The 19,354-nt window shown below is 41.6% G+C and overlaps 1 protein-coding gene across 8 annotated transcripts in view; it reads right to left on the reverse strand.

The window, feature by feature from the left end:
- Positions 1-19,354, reverse strand: part of LOC127647831 (receptor-type tyrosine-protein phosphatase delta-like) — a 534,579-nt gene that overhangs the window by 23,527 nt on the left and 491,698 nt on the right. For 3 of the 8 annotated variants that reach the window (XM_052132317.1, XM_052132326.1, XM_052132332.1), the window contains 6 exons: positions 16,192-16,352; positions 13,713-13,727; positions 9,122-9,234; positions 4,746-4,787; positions 4,233-4,330; positions 441-564 (listed from right to left, as the gene is read on the reverse strand). In XM_052132317.1, coding sequence (XP_051988277.1) covers positions 441-564; positions 4,233-4,330; positions 4,746-4,787; positions 9,122-9,234; positions 13,713-13,727; positions 16,192-16,352 — 553 coding nt within the window. The remainder of the gene's footprint in view (positions 1-440; positions 565-4,232; positions 4,331-4,745; positions 4,788-9,121; positions 9,235-13,712; positions 13,728-16,191; positions 16,353-19,354) is intronic. The other 5 variants (XM_052132365.1, XM_052132375.1, XM_052132350.1 and 2 more) reach the window with 3 other exon arrangements.

The following is a 19,354-nucleotide window of genomic DNA, read 5'->3' on the forward strand; positions in this document are numbered from 1 at the left end:
TTTGTGAATGTGTGTGTATGTGTGTGTGTGTGATAGTGTGTGTGTGTGTGTGTGTGAATGTGTGTGTGTGTGTGTGTGTGTGTGTGTGTGTGTGTGGGGTCATTACCATTATGCAGCACATTTTCCTCTATATGTCTTTATTCAAAATAATTCAATACTGAAAAGGACATATAAAACAGTTGAATGTAATGACTAAATGAATCATGTCCATGCTGAAATACAGAACAACTGCTGGAGTGCTTGTGGGATATTGCTTAAATAACTGTAGATTGCTCGATGCAGTTGTAGTGATACTGATGGGGATTCTCTAAGATTGAATTGCACCTGCTGATAGCGTTGTTGATTTGCACATGCTGCACAGATATGAATATAACACACTGGTGGCTCTTTCTAATGCAGCAAAACACAAATGAAACGAGTAAAGAATGAAGTAGACGTACCGTCGATGGCGGACAGCAGAACTCTGGAGTGGTCGTAGGCGATGACGTTGGCGTATCTGTTCTTTGGTTTGTTGACCTCCAGGTTTGAATGCTCCCATGTGAACTGTTGACCGGGGTCAATCGACTGCAGGAGAAATGAAGAGTATTTAATAATTAGTGTGTTAATGAGCATCACAGATAAACAACGTCACACAGATGCGTCTCAAATGACATTGTTCTTAAAGCACGTGCTAACCGCTGGCTCGGATACAACATACTTTGAATTTCACAGGGCCAATAATATCCGCACTGGAGCGTCTGAAATAGAAAGACGCGTCGTGACTGGCGCTGCTACGACAAGCATTCAGTGCAATGCAAAAAATAGATTGTGGACTGTAACAGAAATAAACACTGGTGCTGGGCAGTGACACAAACTTTATGGACAACATTTCCATCCTGAAATATAACGATGAACTAATACATCAACATATTTACAGCAAACTGTTTAACAGATGAATTCATGAATAACCAAATACACTCGTAACAACTAAAGAAATGTACCTATGTATGAATGAATGAACACATGGATTAACAAACAAACAAACAAACTCCACCTTTGGTGCATATAATATTTGAAGTGAAACACAAGAACTGACTAATGAATGAATGAACGAATGGTTTATAAATGCAATCATTTCCTTTGAGAATCATACTGAATGCATGAATCGATAATACATGTATGTTTGAATTGATGTACGTGCGTATGAATGAATCGATTGACGAGTTATGCTGTAAATGCAATCATATCCACCTTTGGAGGGTGAAATGTTTGAATTGTAACGAATGAGCTGCCAAATGAATGAATGAATGTTAGTGCAGTAATATTTCTTAAGGAAACACTATTGAACACGTCAGCTCTGATCGTTTTATAAACAGGTGTGGATATGAAAGCCACGAATCTGCCGGTGAAAGAGTCTTTTGTGCGTGATATGACCCCCTCCCGTCAGTCTTATGTGCCGCTTGCAATTTTTTCCCATTTACTTTAATAATGAAATGATTCAGTCTCGGCAGTGTCTTTTGAAAATGAAAAGATGATACGCATCTGCCTGCGAGCAGCTCGCCGCGTTGACAAATTTCAAATTACAGTGAAATGAATGAAATGAAATTACAGTTCAATGAATGAAAATTGGTCCCGTAAGCGAAGGGGGGAAAGTAATGTATTCATGCCTTGAATAGATTTGAATGGATCACGGCGAGATGTGCTCCCTTTTCAAACGCCGTCTTTGTCCACTGACGGGCCCTTTCACGCCAGTGCAAACACTCAAAAACAGCGAAACCATCAATGCTGTCAAGAGTCAACGCAGACACTTCACATACATAATGAGGCTAATGCATTCAACAGATAGGGGAGAGCGGGGCTAGTTGTCACACTTGTTTACTCCAGTGAACGTCTATATTGGAAAGTCAATTTCTGTACAGACTGAATATTCAATCTTTTCACCGTTATTGTCCAGGAATAAAGATACTGAACGCCAATAGCGGGGCATGTTGTCATATTCCAACAGCCTTTTATGGTAATTACAAAACAGCAAAAATAATCAAATAAACTATGTTTTTTTTATAAATTTGTAACTCATAAAAACACATGACAACTTGCCCCCAATTGACATTGATGCAGAATAGCCTCGTCCTGAGAACAGTTCAACTTTTCTTTATATAGACCCATTTTCCTTGTGACAACCAGCCCCGATCTCCCCAAAAGCACAAACATTTATAAAGAAAAAACCGCTGGCGTTACAGCAGTAAATTACTCGCACTTGTTTCTATAACCTTTCTAATAAGCAACCGGCCCCTGATATGAAACATCATAAACTGACAGTGCTGGTGTTTTCTGTCAGGTGAGTCACAGCGCAGAACCACAAAGCGTCACTAAAGATGACAAATCTGCAGTTAAGCCACATCTTTCTGACCAAATCTATTGAAACATTGCTAGTGAACTCGCCCGCTCTATTGTGCACATGAAATTGCTTTCTGTGCCCGTGCACAAGCGCTCCAGAATGACAATTCAGTGTGTGCGAGTGGCGTTCTGGCAGGCAGCTTGGCGGAGGTCCATGTCTGACCTCATGTTCAGTAACCGCAGAGCGAGGGGCCCGATGGTGGCCAAGAGCCCTGAAAAGAGCAAATGAACTCTTGGTCACGCTTTACTCCGCTCTCACGGTCCCTCTCGGAAGATCCGATCCGGTGGACGCTGCGCTCTGGCTCATCTGCCGTTTAAAAACACTCTATCCATCAATCAGACGCAGCTTGACAAAGTGAATGGCCAATCAGGAAGCTCGGAGGCTTGTGTGCATTTCAATGAGAATGCCTTTAAAATTCATATTTACTGGACTTAAATAAGACAGTAAACAGGAAGCAGAATCGTGTTTTGAATTTAAGGAAGTAGAATTAAAATGCAATGAAATACAAAGATATTTTCATAATTCAATACAATATACTATAATATAATTCACTTAGCAGTACATAGAATTTATGGTTATATTTCTGTTGTTAACTTTATAGCTCAATATATTATATAATCAACCATTTTTATGTTAATATTTATTATTATAAAGTGTGGATAGTGTTGTATAGTGAATTTAAAAATGTTGTGCTAATTGTTTTTACAGAGAAATATGTTTAATTAGTTGAGAAATAAAGTAGGAATAATTAGTTAGAATTAATGATGGAATTAAATACGTTTTGTCCCAAAACTTGTGTTGAATTAATAAAACTCATTTTTTGAGACTGTGTTGAATTTCTGGTCAGTTCAATTCAAATTCCAATTTAACATCCTATGGGTGTGTCCAAATCAAAATTCACTACATGGTGGGCGTGGCTAATTTGATTCCAATTCTGCAACATGTGGGGCGTGGCTAATTCGATACAATTCAATTCAAAATTCACTGTTTGGTGGGCGTGGTTAATTTTATTCAAATTCTGCATCATATGGGTGTGTCCAATTCACTGTTTGGTGGGCGTGGCTTATTCCATTCACACTAATCCAATACCAAATCTGACTCATGATCTGAAAGGAAACCAGTTCTTAATTTCTGAATTTTCCCCAACACTGGAAGCTGCTGTCAGTCATGTGAGAAATGACATCACAAAACGGAGTAGTGTTCTGGCCCTGCCACGACAACATAACGAGATCACATCGAGAAACATTGTACCTGACCTTTGGCACACTGGTGTGTTAAATGACATCTGATAGGCAGCCGGCGATACGGTCAGGAAATGTGTCATTGTGTCTGATGGCGGGCTGTGCGGGTGACTGATATCACGTTTAGTTTGTGAGCACCGAACGTTCATCAGGTCACAAACAACACAGCGGCCGTGCCAAAAGAGACGTCCATCTATAAACACTCAGACCCGGTCACAGTTTGATTATATCAGTTTCTGACACTTACATTGTAACATTGTTTTGAATTAGATTTGTATATGTTCTAGGGTGTTCTTGCTGGTTGCATGCTGGGCCAAATTAAACAAACTCTGTGATATTCTTGTCTCCAGATATGCCTCAGATCATTTAAAATGTACTTTATTAACTTTCCTGTATATACAAAAGAATTGTAAAACTTCTTATGGTAAATTGTTAATGCATTATTTTTTAAAATCCTCATAGAGTGCATAAAGTTCTCTAATTGAAGAATTACATCAAAAAATGTAACAGTACTCCGGTTTTATTTTACTCCAGCTTCAAATGCACGCTGATTATTTCAGAGTAAACCCTCAAACAGCGTTTCAATGCAGAATGTCACAATGTCTGACAGTTACCTCATACTCCTGTGAAAACTTCAAGTTGTCGTTTGCTTTGAGACGTTCGATGTGATCAGCCAACTCCATGATCGGAATTGGGGGGTGACTGGCCATCCCTGCACACAGGAAACAAACAAACAGTCGTGACGTTAGCGGCGAAACGCTCAGGCGTACGCTGAGACGTGAGTGTTTTAGAGGATGGTGTATGTGAAGATTCTGTCCAGCCTGTATGATTGGACGAAGCAGCCACATGCTTGGAGAAAATGACACAAAAGCTGCATAGCACATTCCTATCGAGGAGAAGGATGTTATTCGTCCACAAGCATTTAAATGGCGAATCAATGGCAGAGAATGGGACACATTCAGTAGAAGGTTATTGTAGTTTGAGCCAGTGATGAGTTCTACAGGATGTGGCATATCAAACCCCGCCTCCTGCCCTGGTGTGAGGCAAAAGCGTTGAAGATGAACGAATAAAAAAATGAGTCAATCGAGAGTGTTTGTGAGACATATGAAGAAACAAGAGCAACTAACTTGACAAATGAAGGTTACTGGGGTAAACCGATGCAGCTGAACCTGCGAAGGAAAAGGGGACGGGGATAAATCATACGTAGCTGACGTTCAAACAAGCAAATGTGATGATCGCTCGCTATCAAACTAAGAACAAGCAGTGGAGACATTCTGAAACGTAGACTTGTTTGACAACATTTTAACAGTTTGTCGCTACTATTGTATCGCTATGTTTGTCCTTCACTATTACAAAACAAATGCTAATTGCTAACATACAACACCATGCTAAAGTGATAACACGACAACAGAGCGCAACAGTGCCCGCCCACTTCTTCACGGGTTCCAGACGTAATTTTAACCTCCATTTAGTACATAGACATAAAAAAATGCTTCATAGCTCTTTTGGTGCACTTTTCATTTTAACAGTGACTCTGATTGGTGGAACTCACGTCAGGATTATGGGTAGTGTTGTTCTTCATTGAGAATGTAGTTATTAAAAGTTGAAATCACATCAATTTGTGGCTTTCACAGAAGCATTAATGGGATTTTTACTTCTGAAACCCTACTTTTGTGCTCCAAACATTCAAAACATGAATGAACATAAACCAAGAAAGGAAAAGTACAAGAATGGAAAAAAAAACATTACAAAAATTGAAAGGATGAATTGAAAATGGTGTGCATGTTTCTAATATGCAAGTTTTCGAAGGACTTCAATGCAATGGTCTTTTATCGAAACACAATTTTGCTTCTCAAGTAAATGAATCTTGTTTGAAGGAAGTACAAATATTTTTACTGGAAAAGAAGACAAGTATACTGATAAGACAAGGTTTTTTTCAGTGTAAGTGCAAGTTTTTGCTATAAGATTCCTTAAAGTCTGTAAAGGTGGCACGTGTTCGCGAGAGAGACGGCGTGTTTGTGCGTGTTTGTGCGTTTGTGTTTGCATTGCAGAGGATGTCTTTGAATAGACAAAGGAACAGACACTGCTCTCTGATAACCGGTTTGCATAACAACAGCCTGCGTGCCGCAGTCGCTCTCAGAGAAAGAGGCCTTACGTTGACATGGCGCTGTTGTTCTTTCATCTCGCGCTGATAGAAGAGGGCATTAGCTAATGGAAGCAGCGGGGGAAAGCTGCCATCCACCCACCTCTCAAGACCCATTACCAGCAGTGGTGACAATGAAACTGCCATTCGGCAAAACGAGTCGCAGCCACATCAAGGACCCTCAAGATGGGGGGGAGGGGGGGGGCTGTAATCGCACGACAGCCATCAAGGGTTTGGATAGGAGAGCGATAATGCAGAGGCCGTTCTCACTGAAGAGAGCGATCTTCAGTTGACGAGAGTGTGTTTGGCCTGCCTGGAGGGAAAATGGAGGACAGCAAAGCTGCTCTAAGAGGCTGTTTGCAAAAGGAGGCCAAGAGTCTGCTAATAAAGAGCTGTTGAGGGGAGGAATATCACTGCTGAAACCTGACAAGTGAATACAAAACATGTCGTTTTCATGTCACGGATGCCATACTTTAGTTCAGTATGAACCAAACGCCAATAGTTGTAGACCAGTCTGAGCAATGGAAACTAGATTGGTGGCCAACCACAACCAAAAAACAACTATAGACCGGTTTAAGCTTGCATCCCAGCTGTTCTCTGAGCCTGACCAACTAAAAAACAGCTGCTCTCTTAGTTGGTCTCTAAGCCTGACTAGCTGACAAGGGGCAAAAACACTTCAGCCAAGTGCAGCAAAGCACGTTTAGCTGGTTTTGCTTCTTTAACAATTCCAGATTAGCTGGTCTTACAGTCTAACCAAGCTGACTAGTGTCTAAACCGCTCTAAAACCATCTAATCAGACCAGTCTTATCAGTGGAAATCAGATTGCTGGCCATCTAAGACGAGCAAACAACCTTAGTCTGGTTTAAACTGTTTTTCTTCATAAATTATTCTGGTTTAGTAGGTTTTGCAGTCTGACCAAGATTACTAGTGCCTAAAACCCCTCTAAAACCAGCAAACTAGACTAGTCTGATCAGTGAAAACCAGCTTGGTGATGAGCTTAGACCAGAAAATAACATCAGATTGGTTTCAGCTGGCCTCCCAGCTGTTCTCTAAGCCTGACCAGCTGACAAGTATCCAAAACCTCTAAAACCAGCAAACTAGACTAGTCTTATCAGTGAAAACCAGCTTGGTGATGAGCTTAGACCAGAAAATAACATTAGATTGGTTTCAGCTGGCCTCCCAGCTGTTCTCTAAGCCTGACCAGCTGACAAGGGGCATAAACCCTTCAGCCAAGTGCAGCAAAGCACGTTTAGCTGGTTTTGCTTCTTTAACCATTCCAGATTAGATGGTCTTATAGTCTGACCAAGCTGACTAGTGTCTAAACCGCTCTAAAACCATCTAAAAGCATCAAACTAGACAAGGCTGACCAGTGGAAATGAGCTTGGTTGCCAACTAAGGACAGCAATTTACCTTTGGCAAGTTTAAGCCATTTTTTCTTCTTAAAACATTCTGGTTTAGCTGGTCTCCCAGTCTAACCAAGAAGAGTAGTGCCCTAAACCCCTCTAAAATAATCAAACCAGACCAGCCTGACCACAGGAAACCAGCTCGGTGGTCACAAAGCCCAGCAAACCACCGTAGACTGGTTTAAGCTGGCCTTACAGTTGGTCGAGTCTGACCACCTGACAAGTGGTCAAAGCTTTTCTAAAACCACTAACACCATCATTAGTGGCAAAATAAGAACAACAAAGAATATTAGGCTGGCTTATGCTAGTTTTTCTTCTAAAATGATTCTTGTTTAGCTGGTCTTGCATTGTTAACTAAGCTGAGTAGTGCTCAAAACCCTTCTGAAACCATTAAAAATGTCCAGCCTGACAACGGGAAACCAGCTTGGTGGGAGACTAAGACCAGCAAACCACCTTAGGCTGGTTGGTGCGTCAACTCTTTCCCTCTGGTCTTTGCACTTGTGATTCAGGTGTTTTGGACAGAAAGACACTTGGACTCCTGTTTAGTCCGATTCGGGCCGGTCCCACTGGCACTAGGTTCTTGTTTGAGAAACTAATGGAGCGGCTGCTGTCACCGCTGTTCTGTTCCTCAGAAAATAAATCTATAGGTCTTTACGGTTGGCCGCTTTAGAAGCGAGCGCACTTCACCTTGTTCACCAAGGTCAGGAGGGAGTTACCACTCGACAATGCCCTCATTCCTTCACATTTCACACTCCAGTGCTTTCAAACACAACGGCCACCTACATGTGTGTGTACCTTTGATTCTCTGATAGAATATACAATAACCAGCAGAGGCTTAAAAGGGTTAGCTCAGCCAGAAATGAATTCTGACACTATTTACTCACCCTTGTTTCAAATCCATAAAGCTCTCCATCTTCAGTGGTACACAAAAGGTTTTTGAAGAATATCCTGGTCAATTCTTTTTCATATAATGAAAGTGAGTTGGATATTTTCAACTAATCGGTTGATCTAGCTTACAAAACGAGTCTGAATGATTTGAGCACATATCCGACCGATGCTATGACTGTATGACTGTATGTCTCATGGACTTCTATAATGAAAAATGAATGATGCTTTTGATTCCTTTCATTCACATTCATTATATGAAAAAAAGAGTGTCCGGAATATGGTGAGTTAATTATGACAGAATTTGTATTATTGGGCGAAGTCATTTGGCCTTTAAGGTTCCTCGATATTTAACGAAATCCAAGAATGTTGTAAATATCTGCACGGTCTTCTGCTGCTGGCTTTGGTTAGTTGATTTCAGGTTAAACTCGCTGAGCTGTTATGAATTGTGTTGTGTGCAGTCCTGGGTCATCTATAAAACTACAGTCCAGGGTCCTGAGGGATTTACTGGCCTTCTGTTTGTCCTGACGCCACCTGTCCTGACCAATTCAAATACTGCCGGTCTGTCCCGTGTTTGTATGTTTGTGAGCATTTAGGATGGTTCCTCTATTTCTGTTGTTTAGCAGTTCTCAAATTGGGTGTGCAAGAAATTATTTTAATAAATGTTTTTATCATCATAAATGTACGTGATATAACACATGCCAGTGTAAACTGATTATAGCTGTTGAAGGACCAATTTACCATTACTTTCATACCGTTACTATCGATTACAAGCACTTCTGTCATCAAGCAGTTGCATCTATGTTGCTCGACATCGATCCTGCTTTGTTCGTTCGGAACAAAACACATTTTTGTTCTTTTGGACCAACAAAAATAGTCAAAAATGGAAGTTACTTGATATGAAATGTTGTTTTTAGAACTATAAAAGCAATATCACACTCAATATCATGCTGAAATATACATAAATTCTAACGAAAAGAGGTTTGTAGGTTTTCTGGACAGTGTGTGTTTGTTTGTTGGTGGTCTCAGTTAGCTGATGACGATGAGGAAGATGTTGCTCGGCAGCTCTCACCAGGCGATTGGAAGTTGAGCCGGCGTAACTCCACAGGATCGGTTGGGTGATGTGAGGGCAGTTCTTTACCGCTGGGCAGACTGCCTTTCCTCGCATCGGACTCCGCCCGTTTCCTGAAAACACACAACAAACAGCATTTATTTCATAATTCTTCAAAGTCAAAAATATTTTGGCCACTTTATTTGGTCCATTAAAAAAAGAGCAGCGCTGCTGGTGGTCAAACAAATACGCTCATGATATTCACCCACATTGCAATTAAATTACACCCGTCCTGGTGTTCAGTAAACTGGACTGTATCTTTGGTGTACATGGATTTTTTTTTCACCAGCATTATAGGCCCAAATACCCCGTTCTTTGTCGTTAGAAGTATTAGATATGTATGATGAATTAGTATCTGAAACATCATGGTTACTGTTATAACCTCCGTTCCCCGAGGGAAGGAATGAGACGTTTCCTGGGACGCCAAACGTACCTCTGAACCTGAAAAAAGGCCAATATCATGTTGGCAGACAGAATTTGCATGCTCTGCCCCGGACATATGGGTATAAAGGGAAGCGGGGCAGCAAGTGCCAGTCAGGATTTTGCACTGAGGAGCCTAAAATAAGGTACGGCCGTTTACAGTGGTATGTCTAATGCTGTGGCTGGAGGGACACAACGTCTCGTTCCTTCCCTCGGGGAACGGAGGTTACAACAGTAACCATGACGTTCCCCTTCTGTCACTCACTCGATGTTGTGTCGAATGAAGTGACACAAGGGATCCCTTATAAAAATGCCACACACTGACCGTGTTACGTGAACTGTCGAGACAGGTGCAAGCAGGCTACTGCGTGCTAGAGGCATCTGAGTCGGACGCAAGTAGCCCTCGCCAACGCCCCCAAAGAGATGTCACATACAGACCTTAGGTTCCCCGCACCCCTGAGGGTCTCTCACATAGGACGTGAAGCGGCTGGGGCTATCTTAATGCTATGAAATGCGTCTTTCCCGGTCCTATTCTTTCAGGAGGAAAAGACCCTGCGGAGGCCAAATCCTACCCAGTCTAGGGGAGGTAACATGTGGCAAATACACCACGAGGGTTGTGAAGCCGTAAGTGGGAAATGGCACGGTGGTAGGTCCAGCCTAATGAGGGGGGACTCTACAAGCATGGCGACCGGGACAGCGGTGCTGCCCAAGGGGAAACGCGGGTCCGCCGATAGGGGGACCGTACCGCAAGAAATATATCACGGGGAGTTTGCCTGAAAAGGGATCTAAGCCCGTGGAGCCCGACCCCAGTACAGAGCACCTGTGACTCTTAGTGGCTAACCTGGGATAGAAGGCGCACTGAATCAACTTGGTGAAGGGTGCTGTGTGCAGGCAGGACACCCGGTCGGTTGTGCCGCGTTACCAAGTTCTACTAGCTCGGACCTGACAAAACACGGGATGAGACCGACTCAACCCAGAGATTGTAAAATCTGACAAAGGTATTGGGTGTTGCTCAGCCCACTGCTCTGCAGATGTCTGCTAAGGAGGTGCCATGGGCAAGTGCCCACGAGGATGCTACACTTCTCGTAGAGTGTGCTCGAACCCGCAAGGGGGCGGGCACGGCCTGGGTGTGATAAGCTAAAGAAATAGCATCAACGACCCAATGAGCTAACCTCTGTTTGGAGACGGTGTTCCCTTTCTGCTGTCTGCTGAAGCAGACAAAGAGCTGCTCAGAACATCTAAAGCTCTGCGTGCGGTCCAAATAGATACGCAAAGCACGTACCGCACACAGCAACGAAAGGGTGTAGGTCCCCAACCCTCTTGATGGAGGCTAACGCAATCAGGAGGGCCGTATTCAGGGAGAGGGCCTTGGGATCAACTGAAGTAAGTGGCTTGAAGGGGGTCTCTGAAGGCCCGAAGGGAAACAGGCTAGGCCGGGGAGGGTTCAGTCTCTGGGCGCCTTTCAGGAACCTGATAATCAAGTCGTGCTTACCTAGGGACTTGTCATCTACTGCGACATGGTGGGCTGCGATAGCAGCTACATACACCTTCAAGGTGGAGGGGAACAGCCTCCCCTCCAAGAATGAAAGCACTGACCAAACTGCGCACCTCTGCGGGGCTTCGGCTCAGGAAGAACCATTTTAGGGCGTAAAGTTGCCTGGTGGAGGGAGCTCTGGCTTGGTTGATCATGTCTACGACTGCAGGTGGTAGATCCATTAGATCTTCCGCATCCCGTCCAGGGGCCAGACGTGGAGGTTCCAGAGGTCTGGGCGTGGGTGCCAGAGGGTGCCCAGTCCCTGAGAAAGAAGGTCATACCTCAGGGGAATTTTCCAGGAATGTGCACCAGGATGACCTGTTCCTCGTCCTCCCTGATCTTGCACAGCACCGGTGCAAGAAGGCTCACTGGGGGAAATACGTACTTGTGCAGCCCCCGGGGCTAGCTGTATGCCAGTGCGTCTGTCCCGAGGGGAGCTCCTGTCAGGGAGTACCAGAGCGGGCAGTGTAAGTTGTCTTGGGGGGCAAAGAGATCTATCTGTGGCTTGCCAAATTGGTCCAAAATCAACTGGACCACCTGGGGGTGGAGCCTCCACTCTCCCCTGGGGGAAACCTGCAATGACAGCGCGTCCGCCATCGTATTGCGGTTGCCAGGGATGTGAGTGGCATGCAGCGACCTGAGTCACGGCTGACTCCAAAGGAGGAGATGGCGGGCAAGTTGTGACATATGACGAAAGCGCACGCCGCCTTGGTGATTTATGTACACTACCGCCGCGGTGCTGTCTGAACGGATCAAGCAACGAAACAACAGCAATGCTTCTCGCTGACAGAGGTGAGTGAAACAGTGGTGAACTTCAGCTTGCTGTTGCACAACCGTTCAGCTCCGAAGAAAAATTCTGACTGGCACTTGCTGCCCCGCTTCCCTTTATACCAGTATGTCCGGGGCGGGGCATTCAAATTCTGTCTGCCAACTTCACATTGGCCTTTTCTCAGGTTCAGAGGTACGTCCCAGGAAGACCCCTTGTGTCACTTCATTCGACACAACGTCGAGTGAGTGACAGAAGGAGAACTATTATCTAACATAAAATTAACCTAGCATGAAATTTAGCTAATTAGTAAACATCAAATAATAAATAATTTGTTTTCTATTTGTAGCAAAAAAGATCAAATAAGATGTTTGTTTAATATATCTTTCTAGAATACTTGATTCTGATTGGTCAATGGCACCATCTAGTGGTGTGATATTTCTCAGTAACAACCGCACATCCACGTATCAGATGCTCATCCGTGTATTTGCAAACCATCTCTCCTGCTTCTCGGATCACTGTGCAATCTCTTCAAGTAAGCTAATAAAATAATTTCAACTCAAATCAATGTTTGATGAGCATTTATTTATTTGGCAAGTACTCTTGCAATATGCTGGATAATGAGCAGTGAGACGTTCATTAATTACAAAATAAACACCAACAGAACTCTGATGTAAACCGGAGGTGGATTTCAGCTGTTCAGTGATTTATTCCTTCACACATAATTACATCAATATTTTATGTCCTTATATTTATTCATTTGGTTAGTAGCCATGTAATGAATGGGATAATATACAGCCAGTCATTTTCACAAAAAAAACAAAACAACCATAGTATGACACAAGAGTCTCCGCTTCGTGCCACTCAAAAATTGACTCAAGTAAAATTACATTTACTTTAAAAAATAATTACTCAAGTAGAGAGTAACTAGTTACTTTCACATATAATGTAATGGTTGTTTACTCTCCTATATTCCAGTATATGATAATAATGTGGACTACATTCAGGAGTTTGTTTATTAGCAATATTGAATAATTATCAAAGATAATTATTAATCATTAAAATCAATAGAACATTGATTAGAATCATTGTTAGCTTTTTAATTCTTCAAATCAACAATAATCAAAGATAACAATCAATTATCAAAATCAATGAAGGCTTGAATCGGAGCACTGACATCCCCTACTAGCCCTTGGCACAGTTGCATGCAGAACAACATTAACCCTTTGGGGTCGACGGATGCGCTGGCGCGGCCTGTCCTTCGTCATTACAGCGGAAACAACATAAAATACTCATAATATACAGATAAGTGTAAGACATCATTAGAGACTATAAAGGGTGTACTTTTATTTGTGTACACTCACAATAACAACAAAACCTTGTGCTTTTGTAAAATAAAGAAAATAAAAAGGGTGAGCTTTCAGCAGTCTCTGTGTTCACGAGCATATTTCAGAAACGCGTCACAAAGATGAACTGAAACTCCGTGAATACTTATCACACAAACATGAAACATATCTAAAGAAAGCTTAAAATGTCTACTTTTAAATAAAACAATTCAAATTTAAAACTAATATTCTATTTTATCAAATATGCTATTTTGGTGACGGCTAACCTCACAGAAAATAAATGTACAATTAAAACTGCAAATTTATTATAAAGTTATTATATATTTCATATTTAGACCTCCCGAGGTTGATGATCAGCATTTTCTGAAGGTTGAGCACCTAAGCACTGACCATTTGAAGAATACATTTTGAACACATCTTGAGTCCTATTTTGGACCCTAGTACTTGAAAGTGGCACAGAAATGCTGTGAAATCAGCGTCTCTCACCTGTCTGGTTGACTGCTCCAGTGAAAGCAACAGGAGGGGAGAATAAAGGGTTAATACACAGTGCAGACGGACACTTTCTCATATAAACACATTCACTTCCCTTTCAAAGACACACTGACTACATCCTAATTCCATACTAAAAGCATGTATGCAAAGCAACCGCAGGGTTGGCGGTTCGGGCCCACATGACTCCACATGGCGAAGTGTCCTTGGGCAAGACACTGAACCCCAAGTTGCTCCCAATGGCAGGCTAGCACCTTGCATGGCAGCTCTGCCGTCATTGGTGTGTGTGTGTGTGTGTGTGTGTGTGTGTGTGTGTGTGTGTGTGTGTGTGTGAATGGGTGAATGAGATGCTTTGAATACCACTAAGATTAAAAATGTTCTATATAAGTGCAGACAATTTACCATGTACTTCACTGCCAATGGGAAATTAAATACTTAAGTGTAAGTGTAAATTTAATGTCAGTTTTAGGATGTTCTACCACATTCGGGAGAAACAAACTATAAGTATTGATGCTGCTAATAATTAATGACATGTTGTGACAGTAAATCAGCTGATTTTGAAACAGTGTAGCTTTTACAGGATCAAGCTACTGTCGCATGACAAAGGCTGAGCTAAAAAACAATACAGTAACTAAAGACATTTGTTACAAAACTTCTACTTTTTAAAACAATTGACTCATTTCTAAGTATTTTCCAGGCCAATTTTCCTGACAGCAGAAATCTCTGAAAGTGTGTTTGTATTGAACAGATGTAAGCGCGTTGCGTTGGCGACACTGTAATATCACGCAATGAGATGTCTGTGTGCACCGTGACATTGGGTTTGTGATTAGTGAATAAATCTGCCATCAAACGACATCAAATAACCCAGAATATATGAAGGAACTCATCATGATAGATGTCCAACTCAATACCGGAAAACACCAAACTAATCTAAAAAATGTCTTTTAGCTTTTAATGCACAACATTTGAATCCTTTACAATCCAACTTTTTGAAACCTGAAATGCTACTAGATAACACTAAAAGGCCCACGAGAACGCTACAAATGTAACGCCGTTTAACGTGTCTAAATGAGATCCGTTAACACATGAACTTTAGCACCTCCTAAAATACTAAAACTCAAGTAAACAACTAAATAAACAAAAAACTCAAATTGATGAAACTAGTAAAATTGAAAGTCAGAAAGAAAACTACATTGAAATGACAAATTGAAAATTAAACAAATAAAAAATGGGGTGTGTGCGTACGTATTTAGCAACAAATTTGTACCCAGATTTTAGCTAAATCGGACAAAACCTCCCTTTGGGCACATTTTGGGATATCATTTACTACTACTATAACTATGATTTTTTATCTGGAACGTCTAATTCCCAATGCTCTCTAAGTCCTGGTGGTGGCGTAGTGATTCGCCTCAATCAGGGTGTCGGAAGATGAATCTCAATCCGCGAATCTTATCACGTGACGTGTTGAGCTCGTTACCACGGAGACATAGCGCATGTGGAGGCTTCACGCTGTTCTCCGCACCATCCACACACAACTGCCAGAGTGAGAACCACATTATAGTGACCAAGAGGAGGTTACGCCATGTGACTCTACCCTCCCTAGCAACCGGGCCAATTTGGTTGCTTAGGAGACCTGACTGGACTCCAGGTGTGCTATGATTTTTAAAATTCAAATAATGCATAAAGTTTTTTGTAAGGTTAAGGCTGTGGGTTAGGGTTAGTCAATAGTTGTTATAATTAGCTTTCTATAAAAAATAGAAGTCTATTGTGTCATGATCCTGTCGGACCTCATGGTTCATGTTCGGAGCATGGTGTCTGGTTTGGCTTCAGTTGGTGTTCAACACGCATGTTCCATGTTTTGTCTGTTATTGGAGTGAGTGTATTGTGCTTATGCCATCTTGGCGGCATGCGCTCACGGAAATCGTTTATGTCTGTCGCGACCTTGGACACGCTTCGCGATGCGCGCCCAGGTAGCGTGCTGTCCTCAAGTTGTGCTGAGGTTCGTCACTTCGGTCTGAGGTGTCGTGTTTGTGTGTGGCCGAACTCTCGGACAGGTGCCCTGTCTTGTTTTGTCGTGTGCATTGTAAGGTGTTTGCCTCATGATGTATGCTCAGGCTTTGTCTAGTGTGGGAATGCATGGCATTGCTTTGTTTGGCATTGCTACGCATTCTCTCGTCTTGTCTGTCAGTTGGCATGAGCGTCTATTGCCTTATTGTCTTGGCGATGTGCACTCATGCCATTCAGGTGTTTGTGTTTTTTGAGAGCACATGGCTTTATTTTGTTTCTGTATGGCCACGTCTCTCAGTCTTACGTCATACCCCGCCTCCTTGTTTGCTTTTTATTAGTTCATTAGTCACAGCTGCCCTGTCTGTTAATCTGTTTGATTTGGATCCTGCCTCTGTCATCTATGGCATCTCCCTATTCAGATCGCCAAGTACTGTAAATATGAGTGTGTGTTTTTCTCCACTGTTTCTACCTTTTGTACAGCAGTATGGCAATGACGATACAGATGATGAAGATAACAGCGAGCACGGGTCCCACAACCCAGATCAGACCCTCTTCTTCATCGATAATCGGTTGCGGGTCGATGTCAGCAAAGACCGCCGAATCTGAGTACGGACTCGCCGCGTACAACATCTACAACAACAACACAGAGAGAGAAAAATATCTGTTTAAAACAACACACTTGTCAGCCTATCACACACTCAAAGATTCAGACCAAACAAACACAGATACAGTCTATGCTGAAAAAAAAACAAACAACCAAAATACAGTTTTTTGTTTGAACTGTAGACTGTAATAATGGTATATGTGTAATATTTATTCCAGTGAAATATCTCACCTCATAGACTCAATGAAGTGCATTATGTAAACACAAGTTCTGTTTATTGTTGGCTTGACAAAGTCAACAAACTGTTATCCAAACTTGGTTTAGGGTTCCAAACGTCCCATAAACTTTCATTGAAGGAATGTTAAACTTAAATTCCAACTATCAACTGTTCAAATGTAACACAAACAAGACCAGCTGTAAGATTCCACCTGTCTGTCTGTCCGAACAGCCAAAACACCATAGCAACTGCTTAGCAACCACCTAGTGAAATGTCTGAAGCTAAGCAGGGTTGAGCCTGGTCAGTACCTGGATGGGAGACCTCCTTGGAAAACTAAGGTTGCTGCTGGAAGAAATATTATGGAGGCCAGCAGGGGGTCCTCACCCTGCAGTCTGTGTGGGTCCTAACACCCCAGTATAATGATGGAGACACTATACTGTACAAAAGCACAGACTTTCGGATGAGATGTTAAACTGAGGTCCTGACTATGTGGTCATTAAAAATCCCAGGGCAGTTCTCATAAAGTGTAGGGGTGAAACCCTGGTGTCCTGGCCAAATACCCCCCATTGGCCCCTATCTACCATGGCATCGTATTAATCTCCATCCATGAACTGGCTAAATCACTCTACTCTCTCCTTTCATCAATAGCTGGTGAGTGTATCATCCGGGTGGATGCTGCACACTGGTGGTTGAGGAGAATACCCCTCCTCTATGTAAAGCGCTTTGAGTGCCTAGAAAAGTGCTATATAAATGTAAGGAATTACTATATTTCATAATCTTTTCATAATTAAGGTATAATTTCACTCAATTTATATTTCTATATTCAAAATGATATTTTTAAAACATTAATCTAAGTTTATGTATGCTATTTATCATTTTTAAAATCCAAAGTTGTATTGGCATCTGCCATGAACTAACATGAACAATTTTTTTTTTTTTATTAAATAACATTAACAAAGATGAATAAATTATGTGACAAATATATTGTTAATTGTTAGTTCATGATACCTAATGTGTTAACTAAAGTTATTACATGGCTCTCTGGAATACTCGATTCTGATTGGTCAATGGCGCCATCTAGCGGTCTGATATTTCTCAATAACAACCGCACATCGGGGCATTAAGACATATCAGACTGCTCATCTGGGTTCTGCAAGACGTCTCTCCTGCTATGAGACGTAGAGTTACATAAAGTTGTTTTGAAACCACAAAACTCCTTTAACCCAGATTCCTTGTATACATTCAACATTTTAAAAGCTATTTCAATAATAATGCCTTCTGTCTACTGGCATTTGAAGGTAACTTTATCGCCCACTTGAGTACTGGGGTTTGTTACCACCCCAATAATGCAAAATTAATCAACATCTGTTTTTATGTGTTGTTTTTAACCCAGGATATTCATTGAAAGCACTTTCTTTATGCACTCAATGTGCTCAATTAAACAGAACCATATAAATATGATCACATCAATGATGTTATACTGTGAGTAATGCAATATTAATGTAATGTGCATCAGCGTGCGTTGCGTTCTGTTCAGTGAACTGAGTTACGACTACGTACAGTGATTATCATCTCATTTACTCGAAAGTCATCAACATGAGCAAATAAACAGAGATGTTAGAAACATTTGACACACACACACACACACACACACACACAAAACAACTGATGCAATGTGGCTGAAGTCTTAATGCAGTATATTACACAATTTTGCTTCTTCATTATATGTTTCTTGTTTTAAGAGTGTTTAGATGTTTTTACTGGGAAAAAGGCAAAATGACTGATAAAGGAAATAATTTTTTGCATTGCAGCTCATCTAAAGCTGTCTCTCTCTCTCTCTGCAGTGCAGTTGATAAGACTCGCCCCGTATCAGCTGCTATTAAATTGAAGGCGGTTATCTCACAGTTCTGCTGCTGACAGCTCTTCAGGGCTCCCCCTGTCAGAGAGACAGACTGAGAGAGAGAGACACACGCTGTGTGCCAACAGACTTCAGCCCATCAGCCGCTGTTTCTCGCTCTCAGCCTGGATCGTGTGACCATAAATCGAGTGCAAGCCATCGTTTGGACACGAGAGAACAGGAAACATAGATTTTGCCTCAAGCACTAAACAAACAAAAGCTTTTGGCCCAGAATTTGGATGTGCTGGATATTTTCCACAAACTAGTGAGCTGCTAGGTCTACTGCCTACATAGGCTTCATAACTGGAGTTGGGATGGGTCCAAAAATGACTAAACATTTTGTGAGGTTGACTAGTTTATCCAGATTTTTTCTTGATTTGTTTTGATATATTTTAGCAGTTATATTTTAATTAGCATGCTGTAATCATATAAATGATTATAAGCTAAATTGTGCAAATTGTGTGCAAAATGTTGGTTTGACAAAGTCAAAATACTGGCAATTTACAAACTTAATTTAGGGTTTTTTCAAAAGTCCCATAGACTAATAATGAATACCACAGTAAAATAAGTCTATGGGTGTGTGTATATATATATATATACACATATATACACATACATATTTTTCATTTTTATTTTTAATAAATTTGCAAAGATTTCAAACAAACTTCTTTCACGTTGTCATTATGGTGTATTGTTTGTAGAATTTTGAGGAAAATAAATTTTGGAATAAGGCTGTAACATAACCAAATGTGGAAAAAGTGAAGCGCTGTGAATACGTTCTGGATGCACTGTATATATATATATATATGCTGTGCTTTACTTTGTACAGTAAAACACTTTCTGAAAAACTGCGTCTTTATCGCCGCAGCGGCCTACACATTCAGAAAGTCATCTTAGTGTATCTCATTTGTGTT

Source organism: Xyrauchen texanus, chromosome 1 (genome assembly GCF_025860055.1).
Source record: "Xyrauchen texanus isolate HMW12.3.18 chromosome 1, RBS_HiC_50CHRs, whole genome shotgun sequence".
NCBI lineage: Eukaryota > Metazoa > Chordata > Actinopteri > Cypriniformes > Catostomidae > Xyrauchen > Xyrauchen texanus.